The 25874-nt window shown below is 39.7% G+C and overlaps 1 protein-coding gene across 2 annotated transcripts in view; it reads right to left on the bottom strand.

The window, feature by feature from the left end:
- The window catches only part of LOC126175225 (phospholipid-transporting ATPase ABCA1-like), a 455526-nt gene that overhangs the window by 134956 nt on the left and 294696 nt on the right, over positions 1-25874 (bottom strand). For both annotated transcript variants that reach the window (XM_049921856.1, XM_049921857.1), the window contains exon 15: positions 3140-3234. In XM_049921856.1, the coding sequence (XP_049777813.1) occupies positions 3140-3234 (95 nt within the window). The remainder of the gene's footprint in view (positions 1-3139; positions 3235-25874) is intronic.

The raw sequence follows: 25874 nt of genomic DNA on the forward strand, positions 1-25874 counted from the left end.
AGGTTTCAGACTGCTATGGTGACCAATGCATCTTTAGAGTAGTGTACAAAGGTTTATGAAGCAATTTAAGGATAAAAATCTGACAGTGCATATAGTCACAAATAAGATAATCACACTCCACTACCAGTGATGAAAAAATTGTAAACAATATAATCATGGAAACCTGCAAAATGTACTAATCACGTAAACTAAGCTGATACCCGGCACAGTGGCTCATTGAAGTGACCATAAATACATATACATTTCCCATTTACAGTCGCTCCTGTCAGCCACCACGCCAAGTGTCAATTTATTTTGCATGAATAATACATTACTGTAAAAGTAATCAAAAATCAATATCATGAAAAGTGATGCAAATAGGAACCACTGTTTTTTATTATGAATATGACGAACGATTCAACAAGTGTGAGTGGGAAATTTCTGTGCTTTCTTGTTTCCATCCAGACCACCATTTCTTTACATTTGTAAACAATAAGATGTAAGGGATATAGCATGGTATGAATCATGAGGTGGAGTTAGGGATGCATCAGATCCTCCATGGGACTCTACTAGAGTTCTAGAGGAGATGGTACTTGCAAACTTTGAAAAATGAAAACAATAGACAATTCCAAATGGAAACTTTGTCAAAGACTGAAACATATGTATTTTTAGTGGCAGTTGTTACAGTCTTTGATTTTTCTGCTTTAGAAGAAAACTTTTTGAGTGTAGACAGCTTTTCGAACAATATTTTTATCTATTGAGTAAGAAATGATTTTTCCCTTCATTTCATAAACATTTGTAAATAATCTTTTTTTTTAAGAATATTAAGCAAAAGCTACTTATATCAAATCTGATATAAGACACGGATTAATTTTCAGACTGGCTCATACATTTGGAGACTTTTATAACTGAAAAGACACCATCTTTAAAAATAGTGAAATCCCTGGACTAGCAGGACAGAGCGGATGAGGTTATATTTGTGGAAAGGGGCCAAAATAAGTTGCTGTCAGTTGCATTCAACATATAAGGTTTATTTGTGAAAACACACAACAAAATGAGCAAGAATTAAAAACTCTCAAGGTTTTAATGAAAGAGCTCCATTGATTTAATTTAAATTGGCTGAAGGCCACATATGAAGAGCCAAGGTCCAAGGCCTAAGCAAGGAATTGAGGTACAGAAGTTCTACTGCAAGTTTCACTTCTTTTAAAAAAAATTTTTTCCTTCGATAAAAATAGGCTGAAGGCCTTAGCTTAAATCTCTCCCATAGAACTCGGCTGAAAGCCACACATTAAGCAAGAAGAGTGTTACAGCTTAAGGCCAAAACAAAGATTTTCAATTTTAATTCTAAATAGGCTGAAAACTCGGCTGAAGGCCGCATATCAAGAAAACAATTTAATGGCTTAAAGCCTAGGAAGAAGAGCTTTCAATTTAAAAAGGCTGGGGGCCTTAGCTTAAAATATTTCATGTAAAGCTTGGCTGAAGGCCCCATACTAAAGAATAAGAATGTTATGACTTAAGGGCAAGACCAAAATTTTGAATTTTTGGTTAAGAGGGATTAAAACTCGACTGAAAGTCACACACACCATGGAGAAAACAATTTTACAGCTTAAGGCCTAAAAGAACAGACTTGCAACTTAAATGAGCTGAAACACGGCTGAAGGCCACACACTGTTCTTAAAAGTAAAAGGAAATTACTATGTAAAACAGAAGGAGTGGCACTCAGAAGGTTCCAAGGGGCAGCCTGGGAAGTAACACTAATGCACGCTTAGGTGAGACAGACAGCCCGACCGACAAGCTCATAATCGGAAGGCAACACACCCAAGGGACGGTTCACGACCGACTGACAATTTGACCGATTTCCAACGGTCAGATCCAACTCCACAGATAATGGAAAACATCGGACAATGAAGAGTAATTAAGATACCAATAACATGAAACTGGGCCTTATAATGATCAAGGCATCAAACATCAGTCAAGACGAGTTTAAAAGAATCCAAAAACACAAGTCACAACTGTCAAGGCACTACCGGAGGGTGCAGATTCTAGGCAAGAATGCACACGATTGTTATCACACGCATCATGGGCTGAGAAAACTCCTGGAGACACTGGCTTGGACCCAACCATGCAGACGGAACACAACCGACATCTCTGCACAAGAAGGAACTGACCCAAATACACGTCGTCGATGAGACGACTGACCAAACGACCTAGCAATGGTCATTCTCGCTGGTAATGGTCATCCTCGCTGGTAATGGTCATCCTCGCTGGTAATGGTCATCCTCGCTGGTAATGGTCATCCTCGCTGGTAATGGTCATCCTCGCTGGTAATGGTCATCCTCGCTGGTAATGGTCATCCTCGCTGGTAATGGTCATCCTCGCTGGTAATGGCTGTGCGGACCTCACTGGGGCTCCGTCCCCGACTGCACTGCTGCTGCGTCCCGACTGCCCTCCTGGTCCGTCTCCGACTTCACTGCTGGTCCATCTCCAACTCACTTCCAGACAGACAATGACGGAAATAGTATTGGTCGCTCCAGAGATGGTATGACAGTGCACTTATCAATAAGCGCTGCTGCTGCTGCTGCTGCTGTGCTGCTGTCGTTCATGGGCAAGTAAGGCAGGAAGTTAGTGACGCCAGTAAATGGAATAGGAAAACGAGGCGGCAGAACCGTAATAGAAGATGACAATAAATGGCATGAACAGGAGCTGTGCACAGCTCAGATATGCTCACCTGAATATCACACCACTGGACTATACCAGCAATCTCTTATGTCCTTGGTAATAATAATATTGTGACCAACTTTAAAAATAATGAGAAAGTAGTACTATTGTAGAGTCATTACCCATTTATCTTACAATAAGCTCTATATTACAATATATCTGCACCTTAAAGAGTTTTGTTCTCATGCCTTTTCTTAGATTACTTTTTAAAACATGGTGAAGATAACTTTTCATTAATACAGGAAGGAGTGAATCCCTTTTAGTTATTTTACATTAATCTGGTGCTGCTAGATGAAAAATAAATGGGAGCATGACTGATTTGGGATACTCCAGATCAAAACAGATTTACTATATCATGTAAAGAAAAAAAACATCATATAAAGAACAATTTTATATGGAAATATAACAATGTAAAATATGCACATGAAAAATTTATACTCACCATCTGTAGTGTCTACAAGTCTACGTGATTCATCAATTGTTTCACTCCTGATACTGCCATGCTCACTAGCTTCATCTTCACTCTCTTTTCCCACACTGTAATAAAATTGTAGATGTGTATTAAATATGAAATGTGGTAGGAATGGACTTTATAGTATGGCATTTTGTAACAAGTAAACTAGTTGACACTGGTGTATTAAATTTATGAATGAAAAGTACCACACCTAACAAATTATAACAGCTTCCCATAAATTATACACAAAGCTCAAAGCAACTATACAATAATGTATGTTATATAAAAGATAATGAAATACATTAGGTACACACAAAAACCCATATACACTACCCGATCAAAAGTACCTGGTCATCCTTATGTAATGCAGAATTCAGCACTAGAGGTTATGAGAGGCAGATCTGTCATCATAGAATGAGATGGGAAATATTGTTTTCTTAGCAGAGAAGCAGTAACAGCAGGGCGGGTCAGTCAGGAGATCACAGAATGTGGATGTCACCTGAGTAACAAATCCACCAGGCATTTCAATCCTTTTAAAGCTGCCTCTGTTGACTTTTGGTGGTGTGATTGTCAAGCGGAAATGTGAAGGAAGAACCACAGCTAAATCAAGCTCACACAGACCTCATGTACTGACAGACAGAGACCACCGAGGATTGCAAAAGGCAGTTATAAAATCATCTCGTGAAATCAGCAGAAATAATCATTTGTGAGTTCTAAAGTGCTATCAGCAGATCAGCTAGCATTCTAAAGTGCTATCAGCAGATCAGCTAGCACAATTGTGTGTAGGAGTTGAAAAGAATGAGGTACAATGTTCAGACAATTCCTCATAAGGCACATATTTCTGTTGTCAATACTAAGCAATGTCTGAGTTGATGTAAAGAGCCACTGGATAGTGAATGAATAGAAAATGAAAACGAGTGATGAATAATGCGATATCTTGTTGAAATCCAATGACAGGGTTTAGATTTGGTGAATATATGAAGAAGATTGGCTGCTATCATGTGTAGCACCAAAAATGAAGTAAGGAAGAGGTGTCTTTCATGGTTAAGGTGCAGTCCCCTTATTGTGCTAGAGAAAATGATACATGCAGAAGCATATGAACACATTTTACAGCATGGTGTATTGCATACAATAAAGAAAGAGTTTGGAGATGATAATTCTTTATGTTAGTAAGACACTGAACCACATAATAAAGCAGCATCTGTGAGGCAATAACTTTCCTGAAATGGAGTGGCATGCCCAGAGTCCTTAGCTGAACCCAATGTAACATATTTGGAATGAGACAGAATGTTAACTTCACTCTAGTCCCCAGAGTCCAACATCACCATCTTCTCTGGTTTCAGCTCATGAGAAGAATGGGCTGCCATTTCTCTACAGGCATTCAGACACCTCACTGAAAGTGTCCCCAGCAGAGTTGAAGCCATCATAAAGGTGAAGGGTGGCCACACCTTATATTTATGTCCACTAATAAATGTCTAGATACTTTCAATCAGATAGTGTATTTGGTGGTGGTGTGTTTATATATATAAAGTAAGCATTACTCATTCTTAGAATTACAGGTTGGAAATAACTCAGTACCACCCACGCTTTGAAAAATTCAATCACATCGTTCACTGGGCATCAATTTTACCTCATCCACCTTTCACAAAAAGTATTCTGTTGCCCACCCAACCGATACAATACCTTATTTCATCCCCATGCAAATCACACTACCAAGAAGGCTCCAGGGATCATTTTTCTGTGGCTCTCCCCCTCCTCCTTTACACACACACACACACACACACACACACACACACACACACACACACAGAGAGAGAGAGAGAGAGAGAGAGAGAGAGAGAGAGAGAGAGAGAGAGAGGTGTGCAATGAATGAAAACAGCCTCATTATTTACTGCCTAAAATAGTCACCACTAAAGTAAAAGTAACTAAAAACACTACCATTCTATTGTTAAATAGGGTGTACACCGCACCACCAGTGACTCAAGTTATTCAATACTTGTGCTATTTAGTTCCTCCCCTATGCACTAGGTCTGAATTGTAAAACTGGACACTATCTCTCCAGCAGTATGTCTTTTTCTACCATACCCATGGACTAAACCCACACGCAAGCTACTGTGTGTGGGTGCGCATGTGTGTGTCACTATACTGGGAAAAATAGGAGGTAAAGAGCCTATAACCAATCATCTGTATATCAATGGTTGCAAGTCACTTGAAAATCTTATACATTTTGATACCTACCGTGAAATCCTAACTTAGCTAATTCAATTTCTTTTAATAAGATCAAAAAATAAACTACCACAGCATTACAATTAGTCAGGAAATGATAGACAGTAATTTGGCACGAAAAGTGACAGAGGAGAAAACAAGATCTCAAACTTACTTTCCCACTGAATAAATCTTGCACTTTCTGACAAGACAGAGTCCTGAATCAGAACTCAAAATTAGAGTTTAGCCCCTAATTATCATGACCCATGCGCCAAATTTACTGATGTTTCTCCCCTAACTACACTTGACACAAAGAAATGCTACAAAATGGTTTAGTCACATCCTAGAGATAATTTGAGGAATTAACTGTTCACTCTACTCTAAAATGCCCTCTACAATATTTTACAGTATGATCATTGTTCCCAGAATCCACCTAAACTATCTAAAGGTATGCAACAGTATAGTAAATACATCAATTTTTAATGAATGAAAGAAACATTAACAATAAACATTAAGAAACAATACTAATCAAGTCATAATATGTCATATTATGGACCCTTTTGTTTGCCTGCCTTTTTTGCTAAGATAACTAATATACAGTCATGTTCATAAATTAAGGATAAATGCAGAATATGGTGCCACACAACATGGCACTACACAAAACTGGCACTAATAGCATAGGCACTTAGGGAACACACACGGTACAGATCTGTAAGTCCACAGTATTGGTGATAAGTTGAGAAAACCGTCCTGAAACACATGTGCTACAAAATGCCACTGTTTCCAGCGCAGGTACCCTGACATCAATATGGGATATGATCACCATGCACATGTACACAAGCCGCACAACAGGATGGTGTACTCTGGATCAGGTGCTCGAGCAGCTGCTGGGGTATAACCTCCAATTCCTGCCCCAGTGCCTGTCGGAGCTCCAAAAGTGTCATAGGGTTTGAAGACGTGCAGCGATATGTCGACCGAGAGCATCACAGATGTGCTCAATGGAGTTTAGGTCTGGAGAACAGGCAGGCCACTCCATTCGCCTCATATGTTCTGTTTCAAGTTACTCCTCCATGATGGCAGCTCGGTGGGGCTGTGCGTTTATCATCCATCAAGAGGAAGGTGGGACCCACTGCACCCCTGAAAAGGTGGACATACTGGTGCAAAATTATGTCCCGATGCACCTGGTTACAGTTCCTCTGTCAAAGACATGCAGGGGTGTATGTGCACCAATCATACTCCCACCCCACCCCATCAAACCATGACCTCCATACAGGTCCCTTTCAAGGACATTAAGGGTTTGGTATCTGGTTCCTGGTTCACACCAGATGACAACCCGGCAAGAATCACTGTTCAGACTATACCTGGACTCATCCGTGAACATAACCTGGGTCCACTGCTCCAATGACCATGTACTGTGTTCTTGACACCAAGCTTTACGGGCTCTCCTGTGACCAGGGGTCAGCGGAATGTACCTTGCAGGTCTCCGGGCGAATAAACCATGTCTGTTCAGTCAGATGTAGACTGTGTGTCTGGAGACAACAGTTCCAGTGGCTGCGGCAAGGTCCCGAGCAAGGCTACCTGCAGTACTCCATGGGCGTATGCGGGCACTGATGCTGAGATATCGGTCTTCTTGTGGTGTTGTACACTGTGGACATCCTGTACTGTAGCGCCTGGACACATTTTCTGTCTGCTGGAATCATTGCCATAATCTTGAGATTACACTTTGTGGCACACGGGGGCCCGTGCTATGACCTGCTGTGTTTGACCAGCCTCCAGTCGCCCTAGTATTCTACCTCTCATAACGTCATCAATATGTTTTCTTTGAGACATTTTCAACACACAGTCACCATTAGCACATCTGAAAACATCTGCACACTTCACCATGTATCAGCATTATCCTTAATTTATGAGCATGAGTGTAAATACCTGTTTGTTGGGGCTCAGCCCACGGGTAGCCAGCTCGAATTCTAGTGTTTGAACATCATTTTCTGAGCATCAAGGGAAGCAGAGGTATCTGTGGAGTTCTTTAGTATAAAAGTTTACTCCCATGTCCTGGACTAAGTTCCAAATTTCTGTGAGAATGTCTCAAAGTGAGACCAACACCCACTAAACAATAAAGGCTCTTTAGATTAGATTAGATTTACTTTCATTCCAATTGATCCGTAGTGAGGAGGTCCTCCAGGATGTGGAACATGTCAGAAAAACAACAATACATGACAAATATTTACAACTAAAACAAATAAGCTAATGTACCATTCCACAGGTCCGAAGTGGAATGATCGTCATTTTCTAATGAACACTAAGAGTCATTTTACAAATACTAATGCACTGAATTTAAAATAAAAATGTTTTTTATTTATTTATAAGGTAATAAACATGTAATACAACTACTGTAATACTTATTTACAATGAACAAATTCATGATAAACAGAACTGACCCTTCAGGGTACATAAGTCGAGTCATAACACTGATGCAGGAGCAACAAAAATAGCATGCCAAATAAAAAAAAAAAATTTAAACCCCAAGACTGCCAGAGTTTTGCAGAAGCTCAAATTTTAGCGTTCAGTGTGATATACTTTCAGTAGTTTCTACAATCAACAAAAAAGATGAAATAAGTAATCCAGAATTCAAATGAGGAACTGCTGTCAACATGATTAACTTAAAATACGAGTAGATATCCTCATTGTTTCAAAGCAGCTAAAATCACTTAATAAAGGTAAGTCCTCCAGCCCAGGTGGTATACCACTTATCATTCCTTTCAGAGTGTATTTGAAACAATAGCATCATCCTTAGTAATTATATATAACCATTCATTGATACATCTGTAGCTAAAGATTTTGCTTTTGCGCAAGTCACACCAATATCTAAGAAATAAAATTGGAGTGATCCACTGAATTATAGACCCCTATTAGTAACTTTGATTTGTGCTAGGATTTTGGAACATATACTGTGTTCAAACATTATGAATCACCTCGAAGAAAATATTGACAAACAGTCAACACAGATTCAGAAAATATTATTCTTGTCAAACACAACTTGCTCTTTATTCACATGAAGTAATCAGTACTATTGACAGGGAATGTCAAATTGATTCTTTATTTTTAGACTTCCAGAAGGCTTTGGTACTGTACCTGACAAGCAACATTTAATCAAATTGCATGCCTATGGAGTATTGTCTCAGTTGTACATCTGGATTCGTGATTTCCTGTCAGAAAGTTCACAGTTCGTAGTAATTGAAAGAAAGTCATTGGGTAAAACAGAAGTTTATGACATTCACCAAAGTCGTTATAAGTCCACTGCTGCCTCTAATCTATATATAAATAGTTTAGAAGACAATCTGAGCAACCCTCTTAGATTGTTTGCAGATGATACTGTCCTTTACTGTCTAGTAAAGTCATCAGAACATCAAAACCAATTGCAAAATGATTTATATAAAATATCTGCATGGTACAAAAAATGGCAGTGGACCCTGAATAATGAAAAGTGGGAAGTCATCCACGTGAGTACTGAAAGCACTCCATTAAATTTCAGTTGCATGAGAAATCACACAAATCTAAAAGATGTCAGTTCAACTAAAGTCACATAAATAAAATTATGGGGAAGACAAATCAGAGATTGTATTTTATTGTCAAAACACTTAGAAGATACAACAGCTCTACTAAGAGAGACTGCCTACACTATGCTTATCTGTTGTCTGCTAGAATACTGCTGTGCAGTATGGGATTCCTACCAGATTTAATTGATGGAGGACACTAAAAAAAAAAATTCAAAGATGGACAGGTCATTTTATATTATTGTGAAATAGAAGACAGTGTAACAGATGTGATAAGTGAGTTGTGTGGAAATCATTAAAATCAAGGCTTTTTTCATCGAGGTGAAATTTTTTTCACAGAATTTGAATCCCTAATGTTCTGTTCAGAGTGCAAAAAGTGTTCGTTGACAACCACCTATGAAGGGAGAACTGCTGATTGGAATAAAATGAAAAAAATCGGAGCTCATATGTAAAAGTTTGTGCTCATTTTTCCTGCACATTGCTAGAGAGTGGAACAGTATAGAAATGGCGTGAAGGTGGTTCAGTGAACCCTCTGTTAGGTACTTAAGTGTGAATTGTAGAGTAGTCATGTAGCTGTAGATGTAGGAGGTCTTGGATGTGGCATATGTAGGATGGTAGGTTACAGACAATAGGTTGGAGGTTTTGGTGAACAAAGTTAGAGGTTCATTCTTTGGCAGCATTGTTCACAGCCCCAATGGAATGACCAGTAGGGAGATGCATGTTGTTGGATATGTGGAATTTGGGGAGTAGGTAAAAGGTACAAGTATGGGCTGGTTGATGGCGTGGGGAACTAGGAAAAGAAAACAACCTGAGCTCTAAAGCTACTGAATACTGTTTTCTATTATGTGTGTCTTTACACCACATATGAGTTTGCGATAGCTGAGTGATTGCCTTTCCCTTATTTTATGTATAGTTCCATCCAAGAATTTCAGTTATTACTGATTTCTCCCTTTTCCATTTCCTAGCCTATTACAGTAATGGAAATTCCTGGGTGGACAGATATATAAAATAAGGGAAAGGCAAACACTTACTATACAGTGGACTGGTGTGTAGTGCACAGAAACACAGTTAACACTGGCTTTGAGCTCCTTGCTCTTAATCTAAGATGAGAAAACACACAGTCACACACATACACCAAAATATGCATGGCCACCTATATGTGCATGGCTTTGGTAGCAGTGAGAGTACAGTTTTTAATATATGCTCTACTGCCAACTCATGCTGGCCCACTTGACTGTAAGCTGATCATTTATGTTTATTTATGATCACATTGTACAATTACACTTGTTTTATTACAGATGCACATATCAATTTGCAGTTGAGCATATTTATTTCTGAGCTCCTTTACTGCATACTGCTTCTTTAAAAACGTTTTCTGACCTTCCTCCTAACATCCTACATAGCTCTCTATATAGTACCAACCATTTATTTCCATCGTATCACTTCTACCATGAGTTTTGGTGATCTTATTTATAACTGTTTTACTATTTTTTCAGTCACTCCTTTTGTCTCTGGTCTATCTAACTATGAATCCCTGCTCATTCTACCTCCACCAATTCTAAAAAATTTTGCCTTATCAGAACTGCAATCACATAGTCTATTTCGGAAATATTTTCGGGCATATGGGATCCTACCTAATGTGCTTGCCATTAAAATTGGCATCTTGCACTGTCACCCATCCTACCACAAACCCCTCCCCTTTTCTAATTCCATCAGTTCCTCCCTTTCACCAGACTGGTCTACATAATTCTAGAATCCAATCTAAAATCATACTTGACAGCCTCTGCTCCTTTCGCAAAATCTTTTTTGTCTGTGATAACAACTTCCTGAATGCAATCACTGTGATATAAACTCAATCCCTCCGGCAGTTGGAACAGCATTTCACGCACCACCTGTGTTTGAGGAAGTTCTCTCATCTACTACTATCTTATACCCACATGGGATTACCTCTTGCCAATAGAGACTACCACTCTGATTTCTCCTCCTCCCCCAGTCAACCTCTTATTGTTGCCAGACCATGCTTTGCTGACTTACTGCACATTCCACATCCCCCAAAGCTTCCTCCATCCTCCATGAAACACACTGTTCTTTTTTCAGTCTTTTTACCAAAACTCTGATCCTTGCAGAAGTCTCAGTACTCCCTAAAGGCCTCACCTTTCCTTTGCTCGATCTCTGCAATGTAAACATCCCCCCCTCCCGTTGTCCCCTGGTAATCTTTCAGGAATCTCTACTTCTAACATGTCCCTACTGGCCTAAATCTGTCCCCAGTGAGTCCAAAATCACTCCTATGGAACACCTAGCTATCTGTAACCTGAATACCAATGTAGAGTTTACCAGCCTTCCTACAGATAAAGACTCCATCATAATGGTCATGAATTGTAATGACTATGTAGCTGAGGGCCTCCAAAACTTTCCGATAAACTCTGAATACGAGCCTTATGACAATGATACTATTGCTGAAGCCCCGTATGGCTTCCATCAGCTCCTCAAGGTCTTAGGTCCTTTCATAAACAGGACATCTGAATCGATTTCCAGCCTTATAAACTAGCAACCCCCCCCCCCCCTTCCACTCCACAAACGTAGCCTCACAGATCTCCTCACTGGACGCAGTGTGCCATGCCATTGTAACTGGTTACAATGCTCCTACAAAACAAATCTTTGCTTTTGTGACCAACACCCTTAAACTGTTGGCCATAAATGCCCATACTACATCACAAAATACTACTCATTTCCTTCGCCACCTTCTCATTACCATCCTGTCCCATTACCATCAAACTCCTTGTTGACCACTGTGGATGCGATGTTCTTACACACCACCATCCCCCATGCACATGGCCTTGCAGGTGTGGAACATTATCTATCCCAGTGTCCTCCTGATACCAAACCCTCCAGTTCTTTCCTAATCCTCCTGACCAACAACTTCCTATGCCACATTATTTCACTTTGAATAGCCAACCCTTTAAATGAATCTCTGGTTATGCCATGAGTACTCCCTTGGCACATCCTATTCCAATTTATTTATGGACCATCTGGAGGAATCCTTCCTATCTAGTCAACACCTGGAACTTCTTGTCTGGTTCAGACACAGTGATGACATTTTCATGATCTGGACTCAAGGCAAGGACAACTATTTCTCTTTCTTCCATAGCCTCAACTCCGGTTCCCAAATCTGCTTCAATTAGTCCTTCTCAACTCAATAAACCAACTTCCTGGGTGTTGTTCTCCATGTCTCAAATGGCTCTGTAAAGACATCTGTTGATCAGTTGCACCTACAACAAACAGTACGTCCAATTTGACAGCAGTACACATTCCCTGTTCCATGTCAGAACATCTCTGCCTTGCAGCCTCACACCTGTGGACACTACATCTGCAGTAGGAAGCAGGAGTTTTTGAAATATTTCATGAACCTTTCCAAAGCCTTTACTGACAGACAATATCCTATCCAGCTCATCGATACAAAAATCCCCTGAGTGCCATCTCATCCTCTGTCTCTAGTAAACTTGTTAACCAGCCACTGACCAGCACACATCTGATCATGAAGTATCACCATGGTCTTGAAAAGCTCAACCACATCCCTTCACCAGAGCTCTGACTACATCTTGTTGTTCCATGAGATGAGGGACATCCTACCCAAAATTCTACCCACTTCACCAGAGTAGTTGTCTGCCACCCACTGAGCCTACAGAATATCTTTGTCCATCCCTATCATCCCAGTCCTGCTCCAAATCCTGCATCCTATGGGTCACTTTCTTGTGACTGAACCAGGTGCATGACTTGTTCCATACACCCACCCACCACTAGAGCACTGCATCAGTGTGCCAAAACCATGTGAGTAATGCTTGCTGACCATCGCTTGCTTTGCATGTGCACGTGGAAGCAAGTGGCCAGGTGTTTCCATACTCAGTACCATGCAGTTTCACATGGTATTGTGTAGTGTTTGCTTACTAAGTGCTGTGCAACAGCCATGTGGTCCTCCTGCCATGCAACTAGAAAACATGGACACTATACAGCTTCATCACAATGTAGCCTCACTAATGGGGCCAGCAATCATTGGTATTCATTTAGGGTTAGAATATCTTTTTAGCTGTCAGTTTTCCTTGTTTTCTATGCAGAAAATGTCTGCTGTATACCTGAGATTCATAAAGTATTACCACAGCAGCTATGTATGATTACGTATAATGAAATTTAGAGTGATTATCCAATATTGAATGTTATTGGAGGTCACTGATTTTGCCGTGGAAGTCTTGTATGTCCGTGAATGGAAGCTAGTGAAATAATGCTCACATCCAAAATCACACCAGCACTGAGACATATTTTTGACTGGAAAAATGAAACAGATTTATGTTGAAGACATGACAACTGATTAAATTTGTCTGCATTGTTTATAAGTGACAAAAAATTTCAATCCAAGTTCTCATGAGTAAATTGAGCAATAGCTCATTACATTTGATGGTATTAACTGCAATGACCACAAAGAGGAAGTAAATGGAAGGTATAATTGTAAGCGGAGATGGATATTATTTGAATAAATTTCTGTCTGGATAATTGATCAAATAAGTAGAGTATAAAAACAAACTTATTTGCCAATAAATTATTCATAACTTATGTGACATATAATGCCACCATATTTTCTTTGTTCACTTCTTGTACAGGATCCTATAACTAGTGTTTGTTTCCTAGGCTCAGTGCAGTTTCTATTTGTTAAATAACATAATAATGGTTTGTACAGAAACATGTTTTGGTTGCTCAATAGTTTAAGTTGCAGAGTACAAAACTAAAGATTTTTGTTTCAAACCCCAGTTGGTCGTACAATTTTCTCTGTTTCTTATTGCTTCATACACCTACAACAATGTCAACAGTCAAGTTGCACCTTGTTTTGGAATATATGTTGAAAAGTTAGCTGTACAAATCATTTTAGAGGTTTTAGAGGTGGGAAGAAGTCTAGGGTAGACCACCATGCCTAGTAAGGCACTGCAGTGTTTCAACCGACCTTTGGATTGAGCACAGCTGTAATTGATTTACAGCATAACAAATGAAATGTAAAAATACTTATAGGCAGACAGCCTTACCAGTTACACTACAGACTTCTTGGCAGCATTCAACTGTGTTAATCTTCAACACCTTTCTTACAAAATGATTGAATCAAGCAAGAAGTCACCAGCTTTTTCCAACTAGTCACGTAAAACATTTATGGAATACTGCTGAACTTCTAAAGTAGTCTGTTGCATGTGTGTATGCAGTTACATAGAGCTCTGAGACTGAAGTATTTTGGAAGAGGTTTGGTTACACAAAAGAGCTCATAAATTTGCAGCACATTGGCAAATTTTTTATCAAGGAAGTGTCAGGAGAAAATTGGAAGATTTCTTTTGCATTTCTGCACTGAACTACAATTATTCCAGCACTGTATTAGACATGATTTAAAAATAAATATTTTATCTGTGTTGCTATATATGACCCAGGGGGGCCTACAACAAACTACTAACATTTAACAGCCAAAGAAAAGTTGAAGAAATTGGGTCATGAGTTTCAAATCACATTATACCATCAAAAGAATATTTTTTTAAACGGGTTTTGGGAGGTAAGGTAACATGGAACCACAACAATAAATTATTTGCAAAAAACTGAAAATTTTTGCTGAAGATGATTGTGATTTGAAAGTCTTATATTGGTATCCTAAAATAAAGGCAATTTCAAAGGATATAATGCATCGATATGCTCCATACATGTATAGACTGTATTTTCTTTAATGTTTCACAATGGCAATTCTTCACAAATCCTTCTCATGAGATGTTAAAAGAAAAGAAAAGAAAAAAAAATTCTTTTGAAAACTAATTTAAAAGTGATGAAAAGTATGTATGTTCAATAAATGATGGAAAATTGGAGCAATAAATGCCATTGGAGTTCAGATTTGTGTGTTACTTGTAACATTGTTTATTCACAACCAGTTATTCACTATCAATCAGTGTGCCTTTGTGGAAGGCTGCTGGCCTTCCAGTTCTATTCATCCAACTTGCTTGCTTACAGAGAAGGAATGTGAGATGTCTAAGTTTCTTCACTTCACTTCACTTTCCTGGACCTGGAAAAAGCTTTTGACTGAGTACCAGAGGATCTCATATGGTTTGTTCTCAGAGAGCAGTATGTATCTGAAAAACTAATTGAAAGTGTATTGCTACTCTACCACAGTACTAAAAGTCAAGTACAATCTGCTGTTGGGATGTCAGATGATTTTCCTGTTTCTGTGGGTGTTCATCATGGATCTGCTCTTTTCTTCCGTTTTGGTCATTGCATTAATGGACATGGTCGACAGAGATCTTCAGAAATTAGCACCTTGGACTCCACTGTACGCTGAGGTGATCTACTGGCTACTGAAGACAAGAATCTCCTTCAGTGACAACTCAAAGCATGGAAGAACTGAACTGTGCCTTAATATGAAGAAAACGAAGTACCTTCCAACAGATGCAAATAATACGGACACAGTCAAGACCGAGAGTGTATGTTCGTTAAAGATCTTCAGATGTCTTATCTTAAAAACTGCCTCTGATAGCACACTAATTCTTAAAATCACAAACCGCACTAGCAGTGCATCACTTAAATGGCAAGTAATGACTGGTGTGCTTCATATTTTATTTTTTTAAAATAGATTATGCCATACCAATTCAAGCTGAAAGCATACCACTCTGCAATCTGACCAGTTGGCACAGAATGTTGGAAGAAGCAGAGTAATGACTTTCTGTAATGGAAACCATAGTGCTTCAGTAGACATCTTGCTTGCCATTCCCTCATGATCATGTGGCCAATGATTAAATTCACAGGTGATACGAAGTGGCACCCATGGTTGAGAAGGTGAGGGAAAGCCCTCTTATGGAGGTATGACCACTTACTTCAAGCAGGCTGAGATACAGAAACAAAATATGGGTTTTTGTTGAAAGTCAGTGGTAAACTACCTATTGGGAGATTGAGGCAACATACACTAGATGCTCTCCATATATACCGCAAGATAGAGGGCCACCATCCTGACAAAGCACAAGAACACATCAAGTAGAGGCAGAGGGCCAAAAGAGTGTACACTGCTACACCGAGAGAGAAATGTTGAAGAAGAGGAGGAAGAAGAAGAAGAAGAAGAGGAAGAAGAAGAAGAAGAGGAAAGAATTCTAGTGAAATACAGGGATTAGCTGTTGATGCAGGGATTGGCAGTTGACCTTCACCATAAACAAATGTAACATATTACACATAAACAGACAGAAAGATCCGTTATTATATTATGATGTGATGGCAGAACAATCCATTAAATATCTGGGAATATGTATGTGGAGTAATTTGAAGTGGAGTGACCCCATAAAACTAATTCCTGGAAAGGTAAATGACAGATTGAGATTAACTGGAAAAATCTGTGGTAAGTACAGGCCACTTATGAAGGAGGTAGTTTACAAAACCCTTGTTCGACTGATACTTTAACATTGCTTGACAGTCTGTGACCCTCACCAAGTAGGATTGATAGAAGACATAAAGAAGAGCAGTGCATTTTTTCCCAGGTTCATTTAAAAGCACAAAAGCATTGTGGAGATACTCACCCAGCTCCAGTGGCAAGCACTAAAAGAGACATGTAGAACATTGTGATGTGGTTCACTGAAAAATTCTGGGAGTGCACATGCCTAGAAGAAACACTCCTATGTATATCTTGTGAAAAAGACTATGAAGTAAAATGAGAGAGATTCCAGCTTACAAGGAGGTTTACCAACAATTGTTCTTCTGGTGCACTATTTGTGACTGGAATAGGAAATGGAGAAATGACAGTGATATATGAAGTACTCTCCACCCAGCACCATTAAGTGGCTTGTGGAAGACAGATGCAGATAAGAAAGGATGGTGTCAGTGGTGAGAGAGCAAACGTAAGTGCAGCTGTTTGATTGAAAGGTGGCACAAAGTACTTTTTTCTATCAATAACTATGAACATATATTCACTGCCACAGTGTAATTACTAAGAAAATAAAAATTTTGTTTCTCTGGTGACAGATACTTAGACAAAGACCTGTTGTTCCATAAACTGTATCTCCTCTAGAAAGATTTTAACATGTGTAACAAGCAGTGTGACTGAACTGCCATCTGCTGCAGATTGATACAAGACAATTACATCAGTACAGGGGCTAGAAGATGCACTTCAGCATTGCTAGAGGATTGTCTTCTTTGTTTATATGCTCTCTTGCTTTCACAGACACTGTACTGAGGGAAATGATCAATGATGTGCAGTCCTGTGATTGCTTTCTGATATAATTTGATGCATGTATGAAAATAGTCTCCTTCATGCTCATTGCATGTCATATTGTTTTGAAATAAAAAGAATGTGTATAATTAAAAAATCATTATGGTATTCTGTGCAGTTGCTCGTTCATCACTTGGTGCATGTTTTGAGAAAAATGCAAAATCCTTTGCCTCAAAAATCTCTCTAAGTTATGAAAACATTAGAAAGTACAGTGTGTAATGTATGGAGACTAAAGAGGATGATATTTGCACCTAGAATGCAGATTTTATAGCTCTAAGCTTTCCACAACAATTACTGTTGATTATATAACAGTAGTTCAGTAATGGAATGGGGCAGTATCCCACATGTCAGAGGAAAAATTAATTTTCACTACTGGCCATTAAAATTGCTACACCAAGAAGAAATGCAGATGATAAACAGGTATTCATTGGACAAATACATTATACTAGAACTGGCATGTGATTACATTTTCACGCAATTTGGGTGCACAAATCCTGAGAAATCAGTACCCAGAACAACCACCTCTGGCCGTAATAACAGCCTTGTTACACCTGGGTATTGAGTCAGAGCTTGGATGGCGTGTACAGGTACAGCTGCCCATGCAGCTTCAACACGATACCACAGTTCATCAAGAGTAGTGACTGGCGTATTGTGACAAGCCAGTTGCTCGGCCACCATTGACAAGATGTTTTCAGTTGGTGAGAGATCTGGAGAATGTGCTGGCCGGGGCAGCAGTCAAACATTTTCTGTACCCAGAAAGACCCGTACAGAACTTGCAACATGCGATCTTGCATTATCCTGCTGAAATGTAGGGTTTTGCAGGGATTGAATGAAGGGTAGAGCCACGGGTCGTAACACATCTGAAATTTAACATCCACTGTTCAAAGTGCCGTCAATGTGAACAGGAGGTGACCAAGAAGTGTAACCAGTGGCACCCTATACCATCACGCTGGGTGATATGCCAGTATGGCGATGACGAATACACGCTTCCAATGTGCGTTCACCGCAATGTCACCAAACACGGATGCGACCATCTTGATGCTGTAAACAGAACCCAGATTCATCTGAAAAAATGACGTTTTGCCATTCGTGCACACAGGTTCGTCGTTGAGTACACCATCGCAGGCGCTTCTGTCTGTGATGCAGCAGCCATGGTCTCTGAGCTGATAGTCAATGCTGCTGCAAACGTCGTCGAACTGTTCGTGCAGATGGTTGTTGTCTTGCAAACGTTCCCATGTGTTAACTCAGGGATCGAGACGTGGCTGCATGATCCGTTACAGCCATGCGGATACGATGCCTGTCATCTCAACTGCTAGTGATACGAGGCTGGTGGGATCCAGCACGGCATTCCGTAATTACCCTCCTGAACCCACCAATACCATATTCTGCTAACAGTCATTGGAGCTCGACCAATGCGAACAACAATGTCGCGATATGATAAACCGCAATCGCGATAGGCTACAATCCGACCTTTATCAAAGTCGGAAATGTGATGGTACGCATTTCTCCTCCTTACAGGAGACATCACAAGAACGTTTCACCTGGCAACGCCAGTCAACTGCTGTTTGTGTATGAGAAATCAGTTGGAAACTTTCCTCATGTCAGCACATTGTAGGTGTCGCCACCGGCGCCAACCTTGTGTGAATGTTCTGAAAAGCTAACCATTTGCATATCACAGCATCTTCTTCCTGTTGGTTTAATTTCACATCTGTAGCACGTCATCTTTATGTAGCAATTTTAATGGCCAGTAGTGTATAACAGTAGTTTTCATTTCATTGCTACCACTTTTGGTTTTCATCCAAACAAGAATTGTCTGGAAAACAACTTTTGTGGTTTTAAAGCCATGATAATTACAGAAAAAATCTTTCTGCCTCGTCTTCCTAAAATCTGGTGTGTTTTAATTTACCTCTCAACAGCTCGCCTGTTTGTGGTATATAACTACTATCTGCTCATCCAGGTTACCAAGGATGGATACATTCTTACTTCTCAAATAATAATTTGCATTTTGTGACCATTGTTGTTAAAACTTCATTATAACAGATCCCACTTTCTGCATGAACATCTCTGCAGATTTTTCAGTAGGCTTGCATATGTATAAAGATTATTGGTTACAAATTGTGGGTTAACAAATTTTGTCCTGGAAAAGTCCTTGTATTCCCAGCTCAAATTTCTAAAGGCCTTTTATTGGTTGTTCCAAAGATAATTTGATTAATTTATTTCTTTGCTGTAATTTTAATGCAGCGTATTTTGTTTCTTCAAACTGAGGAAAAATTAAGAGATATGCTTCTGTAAGAGGCTCACTTTAATTAGTAAAGCTGTTAGAATGTTTTACAGTAGTTTGCTATTTATATGGAGATATTTAAGGTGTTTACTACTACTACTGTGTTTGAGAGTCTGCCATCTGAGTTATTGCTTCTTATTTTACTTATGTACCGTATTGTTTGCATTTTGTTCTCTTAGCTTTATGAAACTCATGGAATTAGTACATAATATACATTTGGCTCATGACACCATACAGACTTTCCTTGTTAATGTCATTTTAGTAGTTTGCATGGTAACACACATTTTCAATAACTTGCCAGCAGCCATAAAAAGCTTAACAACCAATGAAATTCAGTTTAAGAGAAGCCTAAAGGATTTATTGGTGGCCAACTCCTTCTACTCCATTGATGAATTTCTTAGTAAAACCAACTGATTTGTATACAAGTACAACATAACTTCTGCACAATTTCAGTGCAGTAATGTGTTCACTGAAAATTTGTGTGTGTGTGTGTTTGTGTGTGTGTGTGTGTGTGTGTAAGTATAATCTAACTTCTGCACCATTTCAGTGCATACTAAATGAGCTGCCCTTTTTTGCACCCTTTCGATGTCCTCGGTCAATCCCACCTAGTAAGGATCCCACACCGCGCAGCAATATTCTAACAGAGGACGAACAAGTGTAGTTTAAGCTGTCTCTTTAGTGGACTTGTTGCATTTTCTAAGTGTCCTGCCAATGAAACGCAACCTTTGGCTCGCCTTCCCCACAGTATTATCTATGTGGTCTTTCCAACTGAAGTTGTTCGTAATTTTAGCACCCAGGTACTTATTTGAATTGACAGCCTTGAGAATTGTACTATTTATCGAGTAATCGAATTCCAATGGATTTCTTTTGGAACTCTTGTGGATCACCTCACACGTTTTGTTATTTAGCGTCAACTGACACCTGCCACACCATACAGCAATCTTTTCTAAATCGCTTTGCAACTGATACTGGTCTTCGGATGACCTTACTAGATGGTAAATTACAGCAGCATCTGCGAACAACCTAAGAGAACTGCTCAGATTGTCACCAAGGTCATTTATATAGATCAGGAACAGCAGAGGTCCCAGGATGCTTCCCCGGGGAACACCTGATATCACTTCAGTTTTACTCGGTGATTTGCCGTCTATTACTACGAACTGCGACCTTCCTGACAGGAAATCATGAATCCAGTCGCACAACTGAGATGATACCCCATAGGCCTGCAGCTTGATTAGAAGTCGCTTGTGAGGAACGGTGTCAAACGCTTTCCGGAAATCTAGGAATACGGAATCAACTTGAGATCCCCTATCGATAGCGGCCATTACTTCATGTGAATAAAGAGCTAGCTGCGCTGCACAAGAACAATGTTTTCTGAAACCATGCTGATTGCGTATCAATAGATCGTTCCCTTCGAGGTGATTCATAATTTTTGAATACAGTATATGCTCCAAAACCCTACTGCAAACCGTTGTCTATGATATAGGTCTGTAGTTCGATGGATTGCTCCTACTACCCTTCTTAAACACTGGTGCGACCTGCGCAATTTTCCAATCTGTAGGTACAGATCTATCGTTGAGCAAGCGGCTGTATATGATTGCTAAGTAGGGAGCTATTGTATCAGCGTAATCTGAAAGGAACCTAATCGGTATACAATCTGGACCTCGAGGCTTGCCCGTATCAAGTGATTTGAACTGTTTCGCAACCCCTGAGGTGCCTACTTCTAAGAAACTCATGCTAGCAGCTGTTCGTGTTTCAAATTCTGGAATATTCCATTGGTCTTCCCGGGTGAAGGAATTTCAGAAAACTACGTTCAATAACTCCGCTTTAGTGGCACAGTCGTCGGTAACAGTACCATCGGCGCAGCGAAGGTATTGACTGCGTCTTGCCGCTTGTGTATTTTACATACGACCAGAATTTCTTCGGATTTTCTACCAAATTCCGAGACAATGTTTTGTTGTGGAACCTATTACAGGCATCTCGCATTGAAGTCCGTGCCAAATTTCTCACGTCTGTAAATTTCAGCCAATCTTCAGGATTTAGCGTTCTTCAGGATTTCGCGTTCTTCTGAACTTCGCATGCTTTTTTCCGTTGCCTCTGCAACAGCATTCGGACCTGTTTTGTGTACCATGAAGGATCAGTTCCATCTCTTACCAATTTATGAGGTATGAATCTCTCAATTGCTGTTGCTAATGTATCTTTGAATTTGGGCCACATCTCTTCTACATTTGCATAGTCAGTTCGGAAGGAATGGAGATTGTCTCTTAGGAAGGCTTCTAGTGACACTTTATCCGCTTTTTTAAATAAAATTATTTTGCGTTTGTTTCTGGTGGATTTGGAAGAAACGGTATTGAGCCTAGCTAGCTACAACGATCTTGTGATCTCTAATCCCTGTATCAGTCATGATGCTCTCTATTAGCTCTGGATTGTTTGTGGCTAAGAGGTCAAATGTGTTTTCACAACCATTTACAATTTGCGTGGGTTCGTGGACTAACTGCTCGAAATAATTTTCGGAGAAAGCATTTAGGACAATCTCAGAAGATGTTTTCTGCTACCACCGGTTTTGAACAAGTATTTTTGCCAACATATCGAGGGAAGGTTGAAGTCCCCACCAAATATAACCGTATGAGTGGGGTATTTATTTGTTACGAGACTCAAATTTTCTCTGAACTGTTCAGCAACTATATCATCGGAGTCTGAGTGTCGGTAGAAGGAGTCAATTATTAACTTACTTCGGCTGTTAAGTATAACCTCCACCCATACCAATTCACACGGAGTATCTACTTCAACTTCACTACAAGATAAACCACTACTGACAGACACAAACACTCCACCACCAATTCTGCCTAATCTATCTTTCCTGAACACCATCTGAGACTTCATAAAAATTTCTGCAGAACTTATTTCAGGCTTTAGCCAGCTTTCTGTACCTGTAACGATTTCAGCTTCTGTGCTTTCTATTAGAGCTTGAAGCTCGGGGACTTTCCCAGCACAACTACAACAAAGCATTAATGTGAAACCTATTTATGCTGGGAAACAAATTAGTTCCAATTTTGGCACTGTGAATGATAAAGATGAATAGAAATGTTTCCATATGTAATGGATTAGGAATGGGATCTTGGCAGAAAGTGTCAAACAAGTGAGCAAGACATAATGTTGATTTTATTATTAACTGCCACTTACACAATTTGTTCAATATGAGTACTGGAGATGTCAATGAAATGCTGCATCTGTAAAACAACATGTCAACACTTTCTTGCAGCAGTTATGATGGAATCTCAGCAACTTGTTCCTGTGTACTGGCCTTCAGATCAGTTAGAGACTAAATGTGTCCCTGGTAAACACATTCTTTTGGATATCCCCAGAGCCAAACATCTCATGGATACAGATCAAGTGATCTTGCAGTCTATGCATATAGAAAACCTCTGGAGATAACACGTTCGTGGAAGTTTGCATTAAGAAGATTTTCCACTGGGTGCGTGCCATGAGGGGTTGACCCATCATGTATGAAATCAGTGGTTTCCATGCAGTTGCACTCTTTCAAAGCAGCAATCACATGATGTAGTGTGACATGTACACATTATCGAGACATCCTTTTACAACTGACAGATCGTCTGGGTGAATTCTCTTCAAAGAAGAATGGACTGAGAATAACGGTGCTCATCAATTCTCACCACACAGCCAAGTACAGTGGGTTCAAAAGACCTTCGTGTACAACACATGGTGTAACAATACCACAAATTCTGCAGTTCTCTGTTTTCACTGCACCCTATAGCATAAACTGTGCCTTGTTACTCCATAGAATATTACTCAGCCATATATCATGAACTTTGATCCATGCCAGAAACTGAAGAGCAAATTCCGAACATTGCTGTGGATCATGAGGTTTCAGTTGCTACAGCATCTGGATTTTATACAGGTACCAATGGAGAACAGACCACAAACCTTTCCGTACTTTTGACCATGAGATGGACAATTCTCTTAGCACTGCACTAGCATTAGCACTAGCTGGGGCATGTGCTGCATGGTCCGTTACAGCAACATCAAACTCGTCAGTAATCCACAGGGATAGGATGCCTTTGTCTTTCAAGTGCCACACCAAGCTCACTTGTTTTTGCAAATTTCCTTATCATCTTCTTTAAACTATTTAATGACTTCAGGCCTCTCCTCAATGATTTCACTCAGTAATACTCTCTCAATGCAGCACTGTGATAGGTGCCATTCACATAATTCAGTTTCACTAACAGTGCACAGTCTCTCAACTCGATATCCATGCAGTTCACTCATAGTTGGTAGATGTCATATCATCATACAATAGTGCACATACCAGATCTGCACCTGGTAGCCACTACTGGATCTAATTTGTTATCCAGTGTTAATCCATTCCACATTAACACATTTACCAAGTTTCGCTGCCATATGACAATGAACAACACACACATTGGACTACTACGAGTAGCTGCACTTTAATTATAACCACCTGGTATTTCTTTGAATTTAAGCCATACCTGGTCTAAACTTTCATAGTTAGTTTGGAAGGAATGGAGGCTGTCTCTTATTGAAGGCATCATGCAAATTTTTATCTGCTTTTTAAAAGAGATATATCCTGCATTTATTTTTGATGGTTTTGGGTGTTACAGTATTCATGCTTGAAACAAGGCCTTGTGGTCACTAAACTTTGTATCCACCATAATGTTCCCTATTTGCATAGGGTTACATCTTGCTAATAGGTCAAGTATGTTTTCACAACCATTTACACTTTGAATGGGCTCCTGACCTAACCACTCAATATAATTTTCTGAGAAAGCATTTAGCACAATTTTGGACAACATTTTATGACTGCCACCAATTTTAAAGATGTAATTTCACCAACATATAGAGGGTAGATTGAAGTTGGCACCAAATATAATTGTATGTGTGGGGTACCTATTTGAAATGAGACTTGTATTATTTGAACTGTTCAGCAACTGTATTATTTGAGATGAAAGATTGGTAAAAGGAAACAATTATTAATTTTTTCTGGTTATCAAATATAATCTCTACACACACTAACTAGAAGAAACTATCTAATTCAATTTTCTATAAGTTACACAACTACTAACAGCAACAAACTGCATTTAATTTATCCTTCTGAACATCACCAGGTATTTGTAAAAAATTTTGGCTGAACTTATCTCTGGTTTAGCCAGCTTTCAGTACACATAACAATTTTGCCTCAGTAATTCCTATTTGTGCCTGGAACTCTGGTTCTTTCCCAACACAGCTACAACAATTTACTACTGTATATAACAATGGATCCTATGTCGACCCTTGTCCTGTGTTTAACCTTTGCCCTTTGAGACTGGAAACCTTTTTTGTTGTTGCCTGATACCCTCTAACCAAAAAAACTGCCCAGTCCACTCCACACAGCCCCCAATACCCATGCAGCCCTTCCTATGTGTACTGGACCACTGGCATACTGCTCATTTCCTTCAACACTAAACCACAGTCCTGTCCACCATACTGCTTGTAGGCTACTGTGGACACAACATTCTTGTGTACCAACATCTCCCATGTCCATGACCCTGTGGCCATCCTCCTGATACCATAACCTGATCCATAGTTATTTCACTTTTGAATGCCAAATCATAAAACATGTGAACTCAGTTGGCACCACCCTATGCCAGCTTATTTATGGGCCATGTGGAGGAATCCTTCCTATCCAGTCAACACCTAAAACTCCTGGTCTGCTTCAGACTCTTAATAACATTTTCATGATCTGGACTCATGGCAAGGACAACTATTTGTCTTTTCTCCATAATCTCAACTCCTACTCTGAAATCTGCTTCATCTTTTCCTTCTCAGTTCAACAAGCCACTTTCCTGAGTGCCTGTCTCCACCTCTCAGATGGCTCTGTAAATAGGTCTCTTGGTATCAAGTTCAACTACCACAAACAGTACCTCCAATTTGACTGCAGCACACATTCCCTGTTACATGCCACAACATCTTTACCTTACAGCCTCATCACCTGTTGATGCTACATCTGCAGTAGAAAAGTGCAGTTCTTGAAATGTATCGAGAAGCTTTCCAAAGCCTTCATTGACAGACACCATCTTAGTCAGCTCATCCGTAAACAAATCTCCCATATTCCATCTCATCCTCTGGCATCAGTAAACCTATCAACTAACCACTAACCAGCATACCTCTGATCACAAAGTATCACCACAGCCTTTAAAAGCTCAACCACATCTCTTCACCAGGGCTCTGATTACCTCTAGTCGTGCCCTGAGGTGATGGATGTCCTACCGAAAATTCTACTCAATTTACCAAAGCAGTTGTCTGCCATCCACCCAACCAACAGAATATCTTGTCCATCTCTATTCTAATCCTGTTCCAAATCCAGCATCCCACGGTTTATTCCCTTGTGGGCAACCCAGGTGCAAGGCA

This window comes from Schistocerca cancellata, chromosome 3 (genome assembly GCF_023864275.1).
Source record: "Schistocerca cancellata isolate TAMUIC-IGC-003103 chromosome 3, iqSchCanc2.1, whole genome shotgun sequence".
Classification (NCBI taxonomy): Eukaryota; Metazoa; Arthropoda; class Insecta; order Orthoptera; family Acrididae; genus Schistocerca; species Schistocerca cancellata.